This window comes from Zootoca vivipara, chromosome 10 (assembly GCF_965207765.1).
Source record: "Zootoca vivipara chromosome 10, rZooViv2.hap1.1, whole genome shotgun sequence".
NCBI classification, from domain to species: Eukaryota; Metazoa; Chordata; class Lepidosauria; order Squamata; family Lacertidae; genus Zootoca; species Zootoca vivipara.
Window position 1 is genome coordinate 3,999,809 of NC_142593.1, and position 19,317 is coordinate 4,019,125.

The 19,317-nt window shown below is 41.7% G+C and overlaps 1 protein-coding gene across 6 annotated transcripts in view; it reads left to right on the forward strand.

Moving 5' to 3' along the window:
* The window catches only part of VPS13A (vacuolar protein sorting 13 homolog A), a 162,437-nt gene that overhangs the window by 58,076 nt on the left and 85,044 nt on the right, over window positions 1–19,317 (forward strand). For all 6 annotated transcript variants that reach the window (XM_035100322.3, XM_035100323.3, XM_088652968.1 and 3 more), the window contains 9 exons: window positions 2,973–3,142; window positions 5,179–5,335; window positions 8,147–8,226; window positions 9,048–9,107; window positions 9,197–9,347; window positions 12,783–12,899; window positions 13,007–13,110; window positions 13,684–13,851; window positions 16,823–17,130. In XM_035100322.3, coding sequence (XP_034956213.1) covers window positions 2,973–3,142; window positions 5,179–5,335; window positions 8,147–8,226; window positions 9,048–9,107; window positions 9,197–9,347; window positions 12,783–12,899; window positions 13,007–13,110; window positions 13,684–13,851; window positions 16,823–17,130 — 1,315 coding nt within the window. The remainder of the gene's footprint in view (window positions 1–2,972; window positions 3,143–5,178; window positions 5,336–8,146; window positions 8,227–9,047; window positions 9,108–9,196; window positions 9,348–12,782; window positions 12,900–13,006; window positions 13,111–13,683; window positions 13,852–16,822; window positions 17,131–19,317) is intronic.

Genomic DNA, 19,317 nt, shown 5'->3' on the forward strand with positions numbered 1-19,317 from the left:
CTGCTGCGCTTCTTTACATTTCATATTTAGTAAGTTCTGAATCTTATATAACCTCTAAATTTACTTCAATATTACCTTATTACTATATCTATTGCATCTTATCCTTTAAACACTCAATCTATATCTTGCTTCTTAATTAGAATATCCTTATCTTCTAATAATACTTATTTTCAATCCCTTATATTATCTACAACCTCCTTGTATCTCCCTCACTTCCATTAATTCAGTCTATTACAGTGGTGCCTCGGGTTACGAACGCGATCCGTTCCGGGTCGCAGTTCGTAACCCGAAAAAGGCCCGAACCGCCGTTTTGCGCATGTGCAAAGCGCGCGCGCCGAAAACACTTCCGGGTTTGCGCAGTTCGTAACCCGAGTTGTTCGCAACCCGAGGTGTTCGCAACCCGAGGTACGACTGTACATGCTTATTTTTCAAATAGATTTTAAATTTCTTCCAATCTTCTTCCGCTGCTTCTTCACTCCGATCCCGAAGTCTCCCCGTCAACTCAGACAGTTCCATATATTCTATCAACTTCTTCTGCCATTCATCCACAGTTGGCAATTCTTCATTCTTCCAGTTCTTTGCCAATAATATTCTTGCTGCTGTTGTGGCATACAGAAAAGCAACAACATCTTTTTTAGGGATATCACCCCCCGTTATCCCAAGTAAGAAGGCCTCTGGTTTCTTAACGAAAGTGTTTTTCAACACTTTTTTCAATTCATTATAAATCTTTTCCCAGAAGTCTCTCACTTGGGGGCACGTCCACCACATGTGGAAGAAAGTACCTTCTTGTTTTTTTACATTTCCAGCATTTATTGTCTTGTTTATGATAAATCTTAGCTAGCTTTACCGGAGTCAGGTACCATCTATACATCATTTTCATTAAATTTTCTTTTAAAACTGTACACGCGGTAAATTTCATATTTTGCTTCCATAACCTTTCCCAATCCTCCACCATGATGTTGTGCCCTACATCATTTGCCCATTTTATCATCACACATTTTGTTTGCTCGTCTTTTGTATGCCATTCCAACAATACATTATACATTTTTGATAAATTTTTACTTTTTGAATCTAACAATTCTGTTTCTAATTTAGACTTTTGCATTTGAAAACCAACTTTTTGTCCATTTTAAACATTTCATTGATTTGATAATATTGAAACCAGTCGCTTACTTTACTCTTCAACACCTCATATGGTTTTAGCTTTATTTGGTCACCGTCTTCCAATAGGATATCCCTATATCTCAACCATTTTGTTGACATGTTCAGTCTTTTTTGAGTTTTAGCTTCTGCCGGTGAAATCCATCTGGGTGTTTTTGGTTCTAGCAAATCTTTATACCTGTTCCACACGTTATACAGAGTTTTTCTAATGATATGATTTTTAAAACCTCTATGAACCTTGACCTTATCATACCATAAGTATGCATGCCAACCAAACGCATTATCATGACCTTCCAAGTCAAGTATGTCATCATTTTCTAAGACAAACCATTCTCTTAGCCAGCAAAAGGCTGCTTCTTCAAAATATAACTTCAAATCTGGTAGGGAAAAACCTCCTCTTTCTTTAGCATCCGTTAAAAGTTTATATTTGATTCTAGTTTTTTTCCCTTGCCAGATAAATTTTGACAATATCTTTTGCCATTCTTTGAAACATGCAACATTGTCAACAATAGGTAATGCTTGGAATAAAAATAACATTTTTGGCAATACATTCATTTTTATAACAGAAATACGGCCCATCATAGACAACTTCAAATTTGACCATCCTTCTAAATCGTGCTTTATCTCTTTCCAAACTTTTTCATAATTATTTTTAAACAGGTTAATATTCTTTGCTGTCATATTCACCCCTAAGTATTTTACCTTTTTCACAAAAGTCAAACCTGTAGTGTTTTGTTAATTTCGTCTGTTGTTAAGTTTTTGCCTAAAACCTTAGTCTTTGTTTTATTTAATTTAAATCCTGCCAGCTGTCCGAACTCCTGGATCAATTCCAACGCTCTCGTAGTGCTTGTCTCTGGATCCTGCAATGTCAATACTAGATCATCCGCAAAGGCTTTTAACTTATATTGCTTTGCGCCTACTGCAATTCCTTTCACCTCATTTTTCCTAATCATATTCAATAAGACTTCTAGGAAGGATGGCTTCTCTTTGTTTCAGGAGGGCAATGAGGAGAAGCGGATTGTGGTGCTAGGCTCTGATCTCCTTCTGGCTTCTCTTCTAAGCCAGAAGGAGATCAGAGCCTAGCACTACAATCTGCTTCTCCTCTCTGCCCTCCTGAAACAAACTCATCCAGTGGTTGGACACTGATCATCTCACATAGAACATTCCATTCAAAGGGCCTCCATTCAAAGGGCCTCAGAGAGCAGTAATCACTACTGATACAAGGCTTCATGGCTGAAAAGCCCATTATCTGCATCTTACAGCTCAGAGACAGTTGAGCCACTTAGAAAGGGAACACAGCATAAAATTGCTAGAGTTTAGGGTGGTGCACTTAGCTCTCAGACACTTTAAAACCAGGCTTAAACAGATGCACGTCCCGGTCCTAATGGGACAGTGTCACCACTAGGGTAGTTCTCATCTGACAGGGAAGCACATAGGACAGATCTGCTTGGAAGGAACATATTTGGAGTGTTTAGACCTCTTTCATAAATTAGTGACTTCAACAGCAAAATCTGGGAACTGTTATATTGGAGATACTTTCTGTGATGAGGTATTGATTGCATCAACTGTTCCTGGTATGTCAGTGTTTCTCAAACGTCTCCAGCTGTTGTTGGACTACAACTCCTATAATCCATGATCACTGGTCCTGCTAGCTAGGGATGATGGGAGTTGTAGTCCAACAACAGCTGGGGATCAAAGTTTATAGTTTATAAAGGCAATTATAGTTATGTAATTATTGGATTATATTAAATTTATTTATGGCTTAAGTGTAAGCATTTAATGATAACCATTTGAACTATTATCGTTATTAGAATCTGAAGAAGAATATTTTGATGCCCCAAGCAGTCCTGTAGAAGACTGGTCATTCTTTGAAGCTTCTTTGGGGTCCTCAAGTAGGCCTGGCAGCTTAAAGAAAAAGGCAGTGAGACGGGAATCATTGAAGAATATGATAGATTTCCAACTAAGATTTGAAATACCTGAGGTAACATATTATTTTACCTTACGTATGTCTCTACATGACTGATCCTAACATACTGCTGTGTGTTTATCCTTAACTATGTTGCATTCTTTATCGTTAGCATTTTTGCTTCACTTTTCAACAATAACTGGTTCTGAGTTTTTTATTATTAGCTATCTCAGTAATTTGATAAACAGAATATACGGTAGATTAATTTCAATTAATTTTAACATAGTATTAAAAAACCCTAGGATTTGAATCCAGAGTGTGTGGGAAAAGAAGCCAGTGGTGTAACAGGACTTTCCCACTGTTGTCTATGCTTTGGTAACCTCAAGGTTAGATTACTGCAGTGTGTTGTACATAGGTCTGCCTCTGAAGACAGTTTGGAAACTTCAGCTAGTGCCGAATTCAATAGCCAGGTTGCTCACTGGAGCAAGACGGTTTGAGCATATTACACCAATCCTGGTCCCCCTGCACTGGCTACCAATTAGTTTCCGGGCCCAATTCAGAGTGCTGGTTTTGACCTATAAAGCCTTAAACAGCTCAGGAGCGCAGTACCTCAAGGACCACCTTGTTTCATATGAACCTCCCTGGACCCTGAGATCATCTTCTGAGGCCCTTCTTTGGGTGCCTCCTTCATGAGAGGCCCAGAGGGTGACAACATGAGAACGGGCCTTTTCTGCAGTGGCTCCCCGTCTGTGGAATGCTCTCCCAAGGAAGGTTCGCCTGGCGCCTTCATTATACACCTTTAGATGCCAGGCAAAGTTGTTCCTTTTTAACCAGGCCTTTGGTTGATCTGATTTACATCCTGTGCCCTTTTAAAATGTGTTGCAGGGCGTTATTGGGTTGTTTTTATTTTGATTATGTACTTTGTGGTTTAATATTCTGATTTTATCCTGTAAACCGCCCTGAGACCGGGTTATTGGGTGAGATATAAATTCAAGCAAGAACAACTGATAGCATGTTAAATGCTGCTAACTAATCCTTCTGCCTATGTATAGCTGAAAACTCCTCACCTTAACTGGTTTATCAGTATGTATATTGGGTAGAATCCAACCAAGTCATCCCTTCTGCATAAGGATTAGCACCTGTGCACCCCCTAAATCTGCTCTGGGAGTTCCACAACCCTCTGGAGCAGATTTGGGGGTGTTGTGGGACATTTGTGGGGGAAGGAGGGGAGATATTTTGTTGTATAAATCCTTATGCTGGTGGGATGAGTTAGTTGGATACCACCCATTGCTTCTTCAATATTGGTAGTGTTACAATAATAGATATCTTTGTAAGACTTTCCCCCTAAGTATTTTCCTGCATATTTCCTGTGTATAAGACTACTTTTTAACCCAGGAAAATCTTCTCAAAAGTCAGGGGTCGTCTTATACGCCAGGTTGTCTTATACGCAGCCGCAGAAGCGATTTCTGGCACTGCGGACATTTTGGATATGGGCAGCGCAGGCATGTCCAGCCCACGGACAATCGTAGGAAGAGGGATAGTCTTATACGGCAAGTATATCCCAAACTCTATTTTAACTGGAAAAGTTGGGGATTGTCTTATACGCCCAGTCGTCTTATACGCCGGAAAATACGGTAGTTGGAAATGTACTGGTACATGATCCATAGCAGTTACTGATAATAAATCCTATCTCACTACTGCAGTCATATCTACTTTGGAGTCCTCTTGACTGGACATGTAGAGGATTGCATTGTTTTGTAGTAATTGTCTGTAAATTTAAATTTGGTTCATAAAATATGAACATTGAAGAAATAAATACATTTGGAGGCAGGGCAATACACTGGGACTGAGAATGGAAACCCCCCAGTTTTTTTCTTTATATTTCTCCCTGGATGTAATTGACAACTCTTAACAGAATAATGGAATAAAAGATGCCTAGGATGGTGTTCCAAATCAATTTTGTAAGAATGTGTAAAGCAAGGAGGATTCTTGAAACTGTCTTCTACACCATATTCTAAAAAACTTGTGTTATTTCTCATTATAAGCAGCTACCTACCCTCAGCATGTCTGTTGGTTTGGTTGACTTATCCCCATATTTTGTTTATACATAGGTGTTCTTTCAAGTGTCTCGTCTTACTGGAGGTATTGAAAAGCCAATTCTGCGTTTGGAGATTTATAGTTTAGGCACTGAGCTTAAGCTAAGAACATATGATATGGCAGCCACCGCTTTTCTTAAAGAGATTTGCTTAATGTGTCCAGAATACATGGGTAAGTATTTACCTCTGTGTTAAAATAATTATTAATTAATTAATTGCGGTTGCTATTTAGGTTTCTGCTGGAAAGAGTTGGGGGGGGGGGGCGAGGAATCAGTGTAAGGCATAGATGGATTGGCAGATGACTTTCAATATTATCAGTTTATTTCTATGCCAGCTTTCCATAGTACGTAAAGCATGCTGGAGCAGCTCACACCAGCGCCAGAAAAAAATGCGCAAGTTTCTGTTGGAAGCAGAATAGCGTAGATAGCACCAGATTCAGAACCACCTCCAGACTGTGCACCTGTCCTTTCAGGAGAAGTATTATTCCATTCAGAGTCAGATCTAGACTTTGATTTGGATTGGCAGCTTTCCAACCCACATTACTTTTGTCAAATGCAAATTGAGCCTCAGCTTGAGCCTCATTCATTCCAGTGCCCCCTCAGTATCTGTTCAGGGTTTCAACTGTCTCCCTAGAATTACTAGGTGGTGGAAAAGAGAGATAGAGCTGTGCTATCATCTGCATATTGATAACTCTTCAAGCCCAATCTCCTGATGAGTTATCTCAGTAGTCAAGGGATGGAATTGAACTACAGTGGTACCTTGGTTCTCAAACTTAATCTGTTCCGGAAGTCTGTTCCAAAACCAAAGCATTCCAAAACCAAGGCACACTTTCCCATAGAAAGTAATGCAAAATGAATTAATCCATTCCAGACTTTAAAAAACAACCCCTAAAACAGAAATTTAACATGAATTTTACTATCTAACAAGACCATTGATCCATAAAATGAAAGCAATAAACCAGGCATGTCCAACTTCAAATAGGCTGTGATCCACCAAGTATCAAAAACTGGCAGTGATCTATCCATTGTCATTGGAGGGAGGAGAAGCACGTGCAGGGGGTGTGTGTAGAAGGAGGTGGCTAACTGGACACGGGAGGGGGGAGTTTAAGTGGGGGGAAGGAAAGGGAGGCAAAAGTTATCTCTCCCAATCAAAACAGCTCGCTCTCCACCCATCCAGCCCTTTCTTTCTCCCTCCCCCCAAAGCAGCCCCCCCCCAAGCCAGCCTTTCTGGATCCCTCCCCCCAGCACCCCCTTCTCACCTTCAGGGTTGGCATGAGTAGCACCCACCACTTGGGCACATTCTCCTTGCTGAAGAACTCATACTGGAGCAGCAGCGCCTGCATCCTGCCCGCACCGTCCCACGTCCTTTGAGGGGAAGCAGCGGCAGTCACTGCTACTCGACTTTGCTCCAGGGTCTGAAGCGGCAGCTGCAGGCAACACCCAGAACCAGAGGAGGGCAGAGGCAGTGGGAGCCGCTGGGGGTGGTTGCTGCTGCAGCGGTGGGGATGGTGGCGGAGGGACCCAGCACTGGGGGGCAGCGGCAGCATCCCTTGCCCGCTCGCTTGCTGCCTGTCCCGGCCTTCCCTCACTCAGCACCATGGCTGGCCTGGGACAAGGCACAACCAGGCACACTTTCCCTTGCTCTGACAGGGCGGGGCAGAGGGCGGCCAAAAGGGCAACGAGAGGAAGCTTAGAATTATTGGGCGGTGCGAGCGGAGTGGGTGGGTAGAGCTGTTCTTCCCTTGCCCTGACGGGTACAAATAACCTGTTACAGCTGCCGGCGTGTGGCATTAAAAACGGGACTGTGGCACGTTCGGCTTCCAAAAAAAGTTCACAAACTGAAACACTTCCAGCTTTGCAGTGTTCGGGTTCTAAGTTGTTCGCCTACTAAGACATTCTAGAACCAAGGTACTACTGTACTTAATCTCAGGGCCATGGGTTTGAGCCCCATGTTTGGCAAAAGATCCCAGAATCTTTGGGGATTGGACTAGATGACCATTGTGGTTCCTTCCAACTCTACAATTCTATGATTCTACCCCAGCAGCACCTCCTGGGTGTATCCCAACAGAAGGGACTGAAACATCTGCAATGTGCTGTTGTGGGAATTCACCCAATGTCGTCGTCCCCGTCTATTTCAGGGGACAAGGGAGAGGAGAGAGGGAAAAGCTCAGTTGTCCTCATGCAGGACTTGGGCTTACAGGACTCATTAAGTGACTCCTGTCCTATGCCTCAATCTCTGATCCTGACGAAGATAGGCCAGCAGGACACCTAGGTCAGTGGTTTTGGGGGCTGTTGACTAGTACAAGAGAACCAGTTGTGGGGATGCACACTCCACTTATCAATTCCTTTCCATAAGTAATCCACCAGGACACCCACTACCATTTGTATCCTCCATCCAGACTGGAATGGAACTAAATAATCAATATCATCCAATACTGCTCAGAGCTGACACAACACTATCTGCTTTAAGACCTTGCTCAGAAATGTTAGATTTGAAATTGGGTTATAATTCTCCAAAGCCAAGAAATCTAGACTTGGCTTCTTCAACAGGAATTCCACTCCTGCCTCTTTAAGGACTGCCATAACTACCAAGTATTTAATGAGGCATTGGCAACTTCTGATAGTCATATTGTAAATCCATCCTTAGCAGATTTTGATAGGAGAGTCAAGGATCTAAAGAGCATGTTGTTGGCCTAAGTCCTCTAAGCATCTGGGAAACATCCTTAGGCTTTGGTTGAAACCTAATGATTTTCAAAATATTTGCATATCCTAGGCCAGCAAAATATTACTTATGTTGCAACAATGTAATTAGTTTAACTTCTGAAACTTAATTATAGAAATGATTTTAAAATCTCATGATGATTAAATCATATATTGAGATCTTGTTCTGTCACTATTTATTGATCTGGCAACATAACTTTGAAAATACAATAAGCAACTCCAGTGAGTATGTCATTTTGGCTATACTATTTTTGTTTTTTTAGATGATAAAAATAAGCCAGTTTACCTCATTTCAACACTGGATAATTTAGTTGATGATCTTCTAGCCATTGAATATGTAAAGGTAAGTGTGCTGAAGGGAAGATATAAATTTTTTCTTCACCATAATACTGATGTGTTTTAAATACTATTTAAATTGACAAATAATCTTAATTATCTAAAAACCTAGAGACCTGATCCTGTTTGCTGTTTTAGCAAATGAACATTAGTTTAGGCACTCCATCTCAGAAAGGATGCTGTAGTGGAAAATGTACAAAAAGGGACAGCTTTAGGGGGGAAATGACTGGGGAGGATACCATTGATGTATGATGTGGATATACTTTCTTCTCTCCATTTACACTAGAACTCAAGGTCATTTAGTGAAATGTATTTATTTAAATTATTTTCATCCCACTCTTCAGCAAAGGGGGGGAGGCTCCCAAAGTACTTTCCAGATATCAGTAATAAGACAGGACAGACAGAAGAGAGTATCATTTCACCTAAGACATTAATTTATGCATAATTATGTCACAAGATGTGGTGATGACCACTGTTCTAGATAGATTTAAAGTGAGATTAAATAAATTTATGAAGAATAGCTAAATGGGGCTTCCAGGTTCATTAGCAATGTGCCTCTGGAAGGCAAATGACAAGGGGTGCCATTTTTCTTGCCTTTCATTTTTGCTATGGACTTTACAGTAGCTGACTATGGTTGAAGACAGAATGCTGGATTAGATGGGCTCTTGATCAAGTCTAGCAGGACACTATTTATGTTAGTATGTTAGTATCCGGACAAATACTGAGGAGCAGATATAACAGCATTATCTGTATTTCTGTATAGAGCTGGGTTGTATGGTATGTAGTGTTTTCTCATTTTAACTGTCTCTATTTACCTTCTGAGAACAGGCAGATATTAATGCCCCAGAGCTGAAAACTACTTATAAGAATGTGGTACAGCTAATAAAGGTAATAATGATGGCTTATTTTTGTAATTTTTGCTATGTCCAGGAAAGTGCATTTAAAACATATTCTTACTAATATTATTTTGTTGTTAGGTTACTTTTTCTTCTATAGATATCCATTTACACACAGAAGCACTTATGAGTACCATGAATTTCCTAAATAATCTTCTTCCGAAACAAGAGACAAGTTCAGTAGAGATCGTCCAGGAAAAAGAAGAGAAGAAGGAAGTTCTTAAGAAATTTAGTAAGATTTTTTAGTCTCAAACTCTTGTATTGCTAACTTTCTTCCAGCCTCATTTCACATCCTAGGCTTTTAAAAAGTACATGCAGGAAAGTGTTTCAGGCTAAATGGTTGTATTTTCAAATCCCTCTGGATGACAGCAAATGAAAATTGTGAGTCATGTTCATTTGCCCAAACCCTAATCTAAAAATAATTCTCGAGTTTCTGTATAGAGTGGTGGTGGAAGAGGAATGTGCTTTAAACATGGTACTTAAGAATCAATAAAGTGCACACGGAGGCATTTTATGAGTTACTCTGATAGTGTAAGCATTACTGAAGTGTATTGCCTACACTTCAGGAGAACTTTGTTCCTTCTTATTTCCATGTGTTACTTGAAGGAAGTTTAGTTTGAAGAAATCTCTCATGCATGTATAAAGTTGCATTTTGCCAAATCTACAGCCCTTAACTAAAACAGTTGGATGGCACCTCGTACGCCTCCTTCTGGCAGTTCTGGCAGCTAAGCTTGTGCCAAACGCATTGCTCTGCTTTCCTTTGTATCACATCAGCAAAGCTGAGGGGGCGGGTCGTCATCTGGGCAGCCCAGGACCTCCATACACACTGCCCAGGCTTGCACCTCAGAGAGGTCATTTCGGTGCTGCTAACACAGTGGTTTGACTTCACCCCTGGAGGCACACTCCATTGTCTCTCAAGACAGATGGATGCCAAAAGCACTGTCTTACTCAGCTTTGGAATCCTAGTATGGGCTTGAGGGCATCCTGATCAAGTTTGCAGATGACACCAAATTGGGATCCAGAGGACAGGATCACACTTCAAAATGACCTTAACAGATTAGAGAACTGGAGTCTTGGTAGACCACAAACTTGACATGAGTCAACAGTGAGATGTAGCAGCTAAAAAAGCCAATGCTTTTTTATTCTTTCATTCTTTATTCAACCATCAGTCAGAAAAGATACAATTCTCAGTACAAAGTTAAAACATCTAAGACATCTAAAAACTAAAATAAAACATGGGCAGCACTAATAAAGGCTATACAGATAAACCCGCATCAATGCAGTCGATTTTACTCTTACGATGCTTGAGAGCTAGGAAAAGAAATTTGGCCACCAAGAAAGCTCTTTTTCCAGTGGGATTATTCAACAAATGTACAACCTGACTTTCTCTGGATAGACAGCTAAGCTGAGATAGGCATGGGGCTATGAGACATTGTCTTTAATATACATGGAAAGGGCAGCTCAGGAGGATATGTTCGGTGGACTCTACCTCACCCAAGGCACAATGGCAAGTTTTCTGATCGTATGGAACTCCCCTGTACCTTCCCCATAATACCGCAGATTCGAGGACGTTCAGTCTGGCCGCAGTGAGGAGTCTGCGGTATTCCACATAGTGGATTACCGCGAGATAAGGGGCTGGTGTAACCTGATAGATCTGCTCCCCCAGGAACATCCCTGGTTTCATGCAGGCTATGTCCTCTTGTCTAGCAATATGGCCCAATCTCTGAGCAATCACAGCTCTAGCTTGACTGTATGTCATAGACTCCAAGTAAAGGTGTGACAGTCCACAAGTCTGTACTTCATCTAAGACCTCCCTTTCCTAGGATGATTGAAAATCATCCCTCAATATCAAGGGGGCCAAACCCACGGGTTTAAAGCATAGCTCTTAAGCAATAGCCAAAGCTTCGCTTTCAGGGCCACGTACCAAAACACTTGGCAGCCAGCCTCTAATCACATGACCGCACCCGCTACAGAAGTGGGGATCCTGAAGATGGCTCTAAGAAATTGCGATTGGATGGATTCCAGTCCTAAAAAATCCCTGCGTGAACCCAAAGCAATGCCCACCAAAAGTAGTGGGAGGACTTTCATTTGAAAAAGTCTCAAGGCCACTTTCACTGTTTGTGCCTGTTTCTCGGCATTTAAGGATCTAATCAGCATAGCTGCTTTGGATGCATTTGTAGCAATATAATCTCTGTGTGCCAAAAAAGACCTGTTTGATCAGATTTCCTGGCCCAAATATTTGAAACAGCTAACCTGCTCCAGAGAAATACCATTAACCGACCACATGCGCCCTCTTCCCCTCAACGCCTCCCCAGCCTAGGCGCCCGCGCGGTACTGCTGGCCCCGCCGGGAGAGGCCCCGCATCGCTGCCGCCCGCACTGTGTCCGAGCGAGCCCAAGTCCCACACGGCCGGCCACGGGTGCCCTGCAGTAACCAGGACTGCAATTCCCATCACCCCACGGGGCAGCCCCACGGGGTGATGGGAGTTGCAGTCCTGGTGACGTCGGAGGCCGAGCCAGGGCACCTGCGGCCGGCCGTGTGGGACTTGGGCTCACACGGACACAGTGCGGGCAGCGGCAGCGATGCGGAGCCTCTCCCGGTGGGGCCAGCAGTACCGCGTGGGCGCCTAGGCTGGGGAGGTGTTGAGGGGCGGAGGGCGCTTCCTCTGCATGGCGGCTCCGGCTGCGCTCCGAGCGGAGAAGCCGAGGGCAGGAGAGGCGGCCTCGCGGCGGCGACAAACGCCCAATCCCGCGAGGCTGGCCTCGCAGCAGCGGTGAGGCCCCGATCCTGCGAGGCCAGCAGAAGGCTGGCCTGGCGGCGGCGGCGACAACAGAAAGGGCCCGATCCCGCGAGGCTGGCAGAAGGCCAGCCTCGCAGCAGTGGCGAGGGCTCGATCCACCGGTGGCGGTGAGCGCTGGGCAGGCGTTCGGATGTCAAAAATTTTGTAAGCGTGCCGCCGTTTTTTCCTCCCCCCCCCTTCGTAAGTAGAGAAATTTGTAAGTAGTCATTCGTAAGTAGAGGTGCCACTGTATATAAAATGATGTCATATAGAGGAGGGAGAAAGGTTGTTTTCTGCTGCTCCAGAGAAGCGGACACGGAGCAATGGATTCGAGCTACAAGAAAGAAGATTCCACCAAACATTAGGAAGAACTTCCTGACAGTAAGAGCTGTTTGACAGTGGAATTTGCTGCCAAGGAGTGTGGTGGAGTCTCCTTCTTTGGAGGTCTTTAAGCAGAGGCTTGACAGCCATCTGTCAGGAATGCTTTGATGGTGTTTCCTGCTTGGCAGGGGGTTGGACTGGATGGCCCTTGTGGTCTCTTCCAACTCTATGATTCTATGATTCTATGTACTGAGGATTAGAGAAAACGTGTAAAATAAACAGCCCATTCTCTGCTTATGTAGCCTTGCCTGTGTCAAGTCATGCCCTGAGGCAGGAGGCATAAAGACATTATTTCTTGGTAATATTTAGTCAAAAAGTTTTCTGTTAACTTGAAGGATACTGCTTTAACTCTAATGTTGCATGAGAAAATAAAATAAACCAATCTGTAGATCTACTACTTTTAATTGTTTGTATTCCTCTCTGTATTTGTGCACTCTGTGTCTTTGTACAACTGTGATCCTCATTGGAATTCCAAATATAACATTTTTGCTTTCAACTTTCCCATAGCTTCAAAAAAGTCAAGGTGTGAAGATGTTTGTGATCTCCATGTTTGTGCAGACATGTCCTGTTTACGCATTTTTATAAGAGAACAAAAAAACTGGATATCTGAAATCCGCATTGAAGGTAAGACTAAAATGCCAATTGCAATATTTAAAGGTTACTAGAACCCAGAGGAATTACCTTGAAGATTGTGTCAAATTAGATTTGTTAATTAATACTGTTAAATTTAGGTCTTGATAGTGAGGTGATGATGAAGAAAGAAACAACTGAAGTATCAGCGAACTTAAAGAATATCGTTATTTTGGATTGTGATGAGGCAGCACTGCATAAAAAGGTATGTGTGTTCATTTAAAGGGCATGCTAGGCTGTGTACAGAAAGCAGCGTACTTGCAATAGAAATATTAGGTTTCAGCCTGGTTTAATTGATAATGACTTTAGTCATCTCTTGCTTTTCCTCATGCTTGGTGTGGTTTCTGGGTGTATGTTTTATACCAAAGAGTATGGACAAAGAAGTCTGTTAACTTAAACTGAAGCCCTTCAGGGAAGGACTTACTTTGTGACTGCCACACATGTATTGTATTGTATAGTGTGCTGTAGGGTTGGATTATGTAATGGACCCACATAGTTCTTGCCAACCTTTCCCCCTATGCTCCCCAAATATCTACTCCTGGAGGGTTGGTGAGAGGTGTCATAGGTGGCTGCAGGGAAAGGGAACTGGCAGACGTTGTCTCTTCCACCGACACTTCCAATGAAGGACACCTGTGCTTTATCCAAACCCCTTGTGTGAACAGAAAGACTCCTTCCATTAATGTAAGAACACCTTTGGATGCAGCCCATTACCTTTATTTTGTGCACACCTTGTAAATATTATACTCTTAATATTGAACACTTTTTTTCCTGTTCCAAGGCTCTGTATATTACAGGCAAAGAGGTCTTCAGTTTCAAAATGGTGACGTACATGTATGCTACATATGACATTTCGTATGCTGATATGGAAGCTGTTGACAGCCAGGTTTACTTAACTGTTGGATGCATTCAGATTGTTTTTGTCAACAAATTTGTCTCTGCTATTTTGGTAAGCTTCCTTTTTATTTTAGAAAATACAATAAGGTGAAGAGATTGTTTTACTTAACTTATAGTGGGAGCAATGGTGTAGTGGAAGAGTAATGCACCTCTGGAACTTATTTTCAAAGTAGGTGCAATGATGCCATTAGTTGGAGTGGTAGAGTGTCTGACTCTCTTTGCTCTGGCAAGTGAAGAAGATAATAGAGAAGTTCTCAAATTTTACTTTTGTTTCTTATTGACATAAACAAAGTGAGGGAATGGGTCCAGTTTCCTAATCTATGACTGTTAGCTGATCCTTATAAATTGGGTATTAAGCTATGCATGTCTGCTAATTGGTGTACACAAGTTTGTATAAATACGTGCAATTTTGTACTGTCATTGGGGTGTGTGGCTATGCAGAGAACATGTCTGTGTGACTGTGAAGCTCAATCCAAATAAGACTGAGGCACTGCTAAGGGGTGGTTCTCTATGCCAGATAGATGGGAGGTTGCCTGCTCTTGGTGGGGTTACACTCCCTCTGAAGGAGCAGGTACATAGGTTGGGGGTATTTCTAGATCCTTTGCTACTGCTTGAGGCTCAGTTGGCCTCAGTAGTGTGGAGTGCCTTCCTTCAGCTTTGCTGGTGGCCCAGGTGTGCCCCATCTGGAGAGGGATAGTCTAACGTCTGTCATGTATGCTCTGGTAAACTCTAGGTTAGATTAGTTCATGACCAGTTCAAGGATAGATGTCTTATGGATTTCCAAAGAATTGGTACCCAAAGTAAAAGAGAGAGAGAGAGAGAGAGAGAGAGAGAGAGAGAGAGAGAGAGAGAGAGAGAGAGAGAGAGAGAGAAATTAATCCCAGAACATTGTCAGGTCATAATTTCATGATAATGGAAATTCAAAAAGAAAGCCAAACTACATTTAGATGGAGATTGAATGAATAGTGGCAAGAGTCTTGTTAGCACAAAGATGGAAGAATGAGGAAATCCCAACGAAAGAACAATGGCAAGAAAAACTGATGAGCTATGCAGAGTTGGCAAAGTTGACATAAAAACTACGTGAGAAGGAGAACCGTGACTTCAAAGAAGAGTGGGAACTTTTTACAAACTATTTAAAAAGAGAACAAAAGGAATTGGACTCCTTGGCAGGTTTTGAATAAACATCCACAATTTATTAGTAGAACACATGATAGATAAGGCAATAATACGTACAATTTTATAACATACAGAGAATAATATGTACAAACAAACCAGAGAGGGGAGCTGAGGGAAGTCCTTAGAGGGTGGGAGAGGGAGGGAGGGGAGGGAAAAGGGGGGAGAATGTAATTGGTTGTGTTATTGATAACTTGTATTGTTTAAAAAAAATCTTTTTCTTTAATAAAAATATTTTTTTAAAAAACAAAATATAGTCCGGCCCCGCACAAGTTCTGAGGGACAGTGGACTGGCCCCCTGCTGAAAAAGTTTGCTGACCCCTGGATTAGTCCAACACATTATATGTAGGACTGCCTTTGAAGACAGTTCAGAAACTAGTACAGAATTTGACCGCCAGGTTGCTCAGCAGGCCAAGACGGGTTGAGCATATTGCTGTACATTCATTCTGGTCTGATTGCACTGGCTGCCAAAAAAATAGATCCAAACTCAATTCAAAGTGCCGGTTTTGACCAATAAAATGTTTTGGCTTGGCACCTAAAGATAGGTAATGAATCACCACGCAAAAGCGTTTCTCTATAACTAGGCCTTTAGCTGATCAACATTCTATGGCCTTTTAAGTGTGTTTGTTGGAGGGGCGTTATTGGTCTTTTTTTGTTTCTGTTTTATTCTGTATTATGTGTTTTCATTTTGCTTTTATGTTGTTATGATCTTCGGGTGAAGAGCACTATACAACGTTAATAAATAATAATAAAATAAATAACATTCAATAACTTACATTATGTTGTATCCCAGCACTAGTTAAGGGTTTATTCAAACTAGAGTTGGGTTTGTTTTCAAATTTCTGCTTGAAAATTAGGATAAGCTCAAAGTTGTGCAGCTTTTTTTACAAATGGGAAAAGCCCCTTTTTTGAGGGGGGGGGCAGCTCAGAGTTGTGCATCTTTTTTGCAAAGGGATCAGCTCAAAGTTGCTGAGTTTCCATGCAATGGGAAAAATCCTGTTTTATGGGGTTCAACTCACAGTTCTGCAGCTTCTCTAGGAAAGGAAAGGAACCCATTCCTACAGTTTCCAGACAGATACTCTAATCAGCCAGACAACAATTGAGGCCTAGGCAAGGGGCCGGGAAGGGAGCTAGCTCCCTTAACTCCCTCCCCGATGTCTTGCAATCAGCTGCTGAGCGGGTTCCTTTCAATGTGCTCATTCCCTCTTGTTAGCCTTTAGCTCTTTCTTAAAAAAGAAAGAAAGCAGGATCTGCCTTTAGCCCTTGGCAATTCGGCTCCAGAGACCACACATTCGCTCCATAAAACCCACAGACATGTCCTCTTACTTTTTAGGAGGAAAAAAGTGCATCTTATGGAATGAAAAATACGGTATATTCATTTGAGCCACATTGATGTCTAGCAAAACCTTTGGGATTAAAATTAAGTATATCAATATCAGTGTGCTTTCCTAGTTGTGCAATGCTTAGATAATTCTTTGTTTAAAAAGAGGTATAATTTTGTTATAACTTAAACCAAATGGGTCTATGGTGATAGAAAACTAAAATTGGAAGTCAGCCTCTGAGACAAACATGATATTTCAATACCTTGTATAATGTTGCCACATGGTTATACCTTTTTTCCTTTTTATGTTTTGTTAATTTGTCTAAGTAACAAGGAACTATATAATGCATTTTAATTTCTCTCTCCTACTCTAAACATGTTTATTGCTCAACTGTGTGGGAAGAGGGAAAGGCAGACATAGAGAACAACACAGATAATTTGTAATGCATAATGAGCAAACTGATACATAAATGATGTATTCTTGTGACTGTTATCCTCATCTGTTGCTGATTTCCTGTCCCCTTTCTAGGCTTTTGTAAACAATTTTCAGACAGCAAAGGAAGCAATTACTGAAGCCACTGTTCAAGCTGCTGAGAAAGCAGCTACTGGTGTAAAGGAATTGGCTCAACAAAGTTCCAGAATGGCACTGGACATTAATATTAAAGCACCCGTTGTCATAATTCCACAGTCGGCAGTATCTACTGATGTTATCGTTGCTGATTTTGGGTTGATCACCATAAAGAATGAATTCCTTCTCATTAAAACGTCACTACGATATAGTGTCCCACCTATTCTTGATTGTATACATGTGAAACTGAGTGATCTAAAGTTGTACAGGTAATATATAAAGATGATTTTGTAATGATTTCTTCTAAATTAAGTTGTTCTAAATTAAGTAACAAAACTGAAGAAAATGTACTAAGTAAACACTGTTCTACTTACAAATCAAAGTTTTAATTTTGCTAACGTTCTTAAAGAGAGAAGATTCTTCCATTAGATGGAACTATTGAGGTCATCTGGAGGTTTAGGATGAGGTGTCATCAGTGTGCAATGACACTGAACTCTTTCCCTTTTAAATCTAATTTATATGAGGCAGCGGTACAGTGGTACCTCGGTTTACAAACACAATTGGTTCCGGTAGTCTGTACTCAAACTGAAGCGTACTTAACCTGAAGCGAACTTTCCCATTGAAAGTAATGGAAAGTGGATTAATCCATTCCAGACAGTCCATGGAGTACTCAAACTGAAGCGTACTTAACCTGAAGCGAACTTTCCCAATGAAAGTAATGGAAAGTGGATTAATCCATTCCAGATAGGTCCGTGGAGTACTTAAACTGAAAATACTCAAACCGAGGCGTACTTAAACCGAGGTTTGACTGTACTAAAGTAGTGCTTGGATGTGGTGTGGTTGACTGGATGAGGACCAATAAACTCAATTTCAATGCAGACAGTATGAAGGTACAGTTAGTAGTGAAGGTAAACCAAAGTGTGTAAGTTGCATTACTGAGAAAAGTGTGAAACCTTTGTTTCCTTCATAGACTGAAAAGAAAAGCACCAGGGTGCTAGATTTAATCTACAGTGATGTGTGTGGTCCACTCCAGGGACACAGTGTGAGGGGTGAGGCTGTCGCCCCAGGCTCATTTTTTTGAGGAGTTGCAGTGAAGCACCCCCACAACAGGCTCCCTCATCAAGGCAGGAGCTGCGGGGAGGGAAGCTGAACCCTGGTCTGCTTTTAAACCACTAAGTTGGCAGAATCTGGGACAGAACAACTGGAGCTCATCCTGTCATTCGGATTCGAACCTCTGACCTTCTGATCGGCAAGCCCAAGAGACCCAGTGGCTTAGACCACAGCGCCACCCACATCCCCTTTACCTTTACCACAGCTATGTATAAGCCTCAGAAGTAGAAGACAAGAAAAAAATGCACCCTCTAAGGTCCACTCCAAGCGAAGGCAGAAACAGAAGGAAATTATAGTCATTGAGGACAAAACAGCTTCAGAACAAAACAGCTTCACATTTAACAGATCAGATTCAGTATTAGAATAATAATCTAAAACAGCAGGCTGTTCATCTGATAATTGGCAGGCACTAAAGTAACATAATCACAAGCACTTGTCAAACCTTCCTGCAGAAAGCATTCCACAACTGGGTGACAACTGAGATGGTCCTTTAGTAACTCCACCTGCTGCATTTCGGATGGTGGCATAACCTGGAGGGGGCCTTTGATGAAGATCTTAGTTCAAAGCTGTGATGGGCTCTCAGTGTCAAAAGAACTCCAGATAGGGCCTGGAAAAGTATTATTGGTACCTAACTAAAATAGGATGTGGCCCTACCAGCCCTGCTAGCCAAAGGGAAATAGTATGGTTGGTATCTACCTGAAGGGTAGCTTTCCTTTGACTTAGCAGAGCTACCGGTAGTAGGGTTGCACCATAATTTAGTTGACTGGAATGAAACCTATCCAGATAGGACTGTAGCTAGGCCACCAGTGGAAGCTGGTGTACTCCACACCATGAGGCAGTCTGCCTCAGATGACAGTAATTTATTCAGGAAAACTGGTAATGCACCTGGTGCTTCAAAAAGAGAGAAACCCTGTCTAGAACAGGCTTAACAACTACTCTTTAAATACTATTTCAATATTTTCTTTATTGAAGCCTATATACAGTTTATAAAATAATACATACTCCATGAAGCAAGTACATAAGTTAATAATAATAAATAATAAGAATTAAATAATAAAAACTTCAGTTTATTACAAGAATCGGGCACACTGGATTAGCACGTCCATCTCCCTTGCAGAAGATTAAAAGGAGAAATCAAGATGCTAATGGCAGCACACTCCAAAGCTCCAGATGACTCCCTTCAGTGCTTTCATGTACTTGTAGATTTAGTACTGAAAACCATTATGTGTTTCTGTTTGAACTATGGAATAGAAATTTCAATAATAAAACAAATCAATGAAAAATATATCCACTCGAAATGAATATCCAGCATTGTCCTACATAGCGTATATAGTTGGATGTTTACA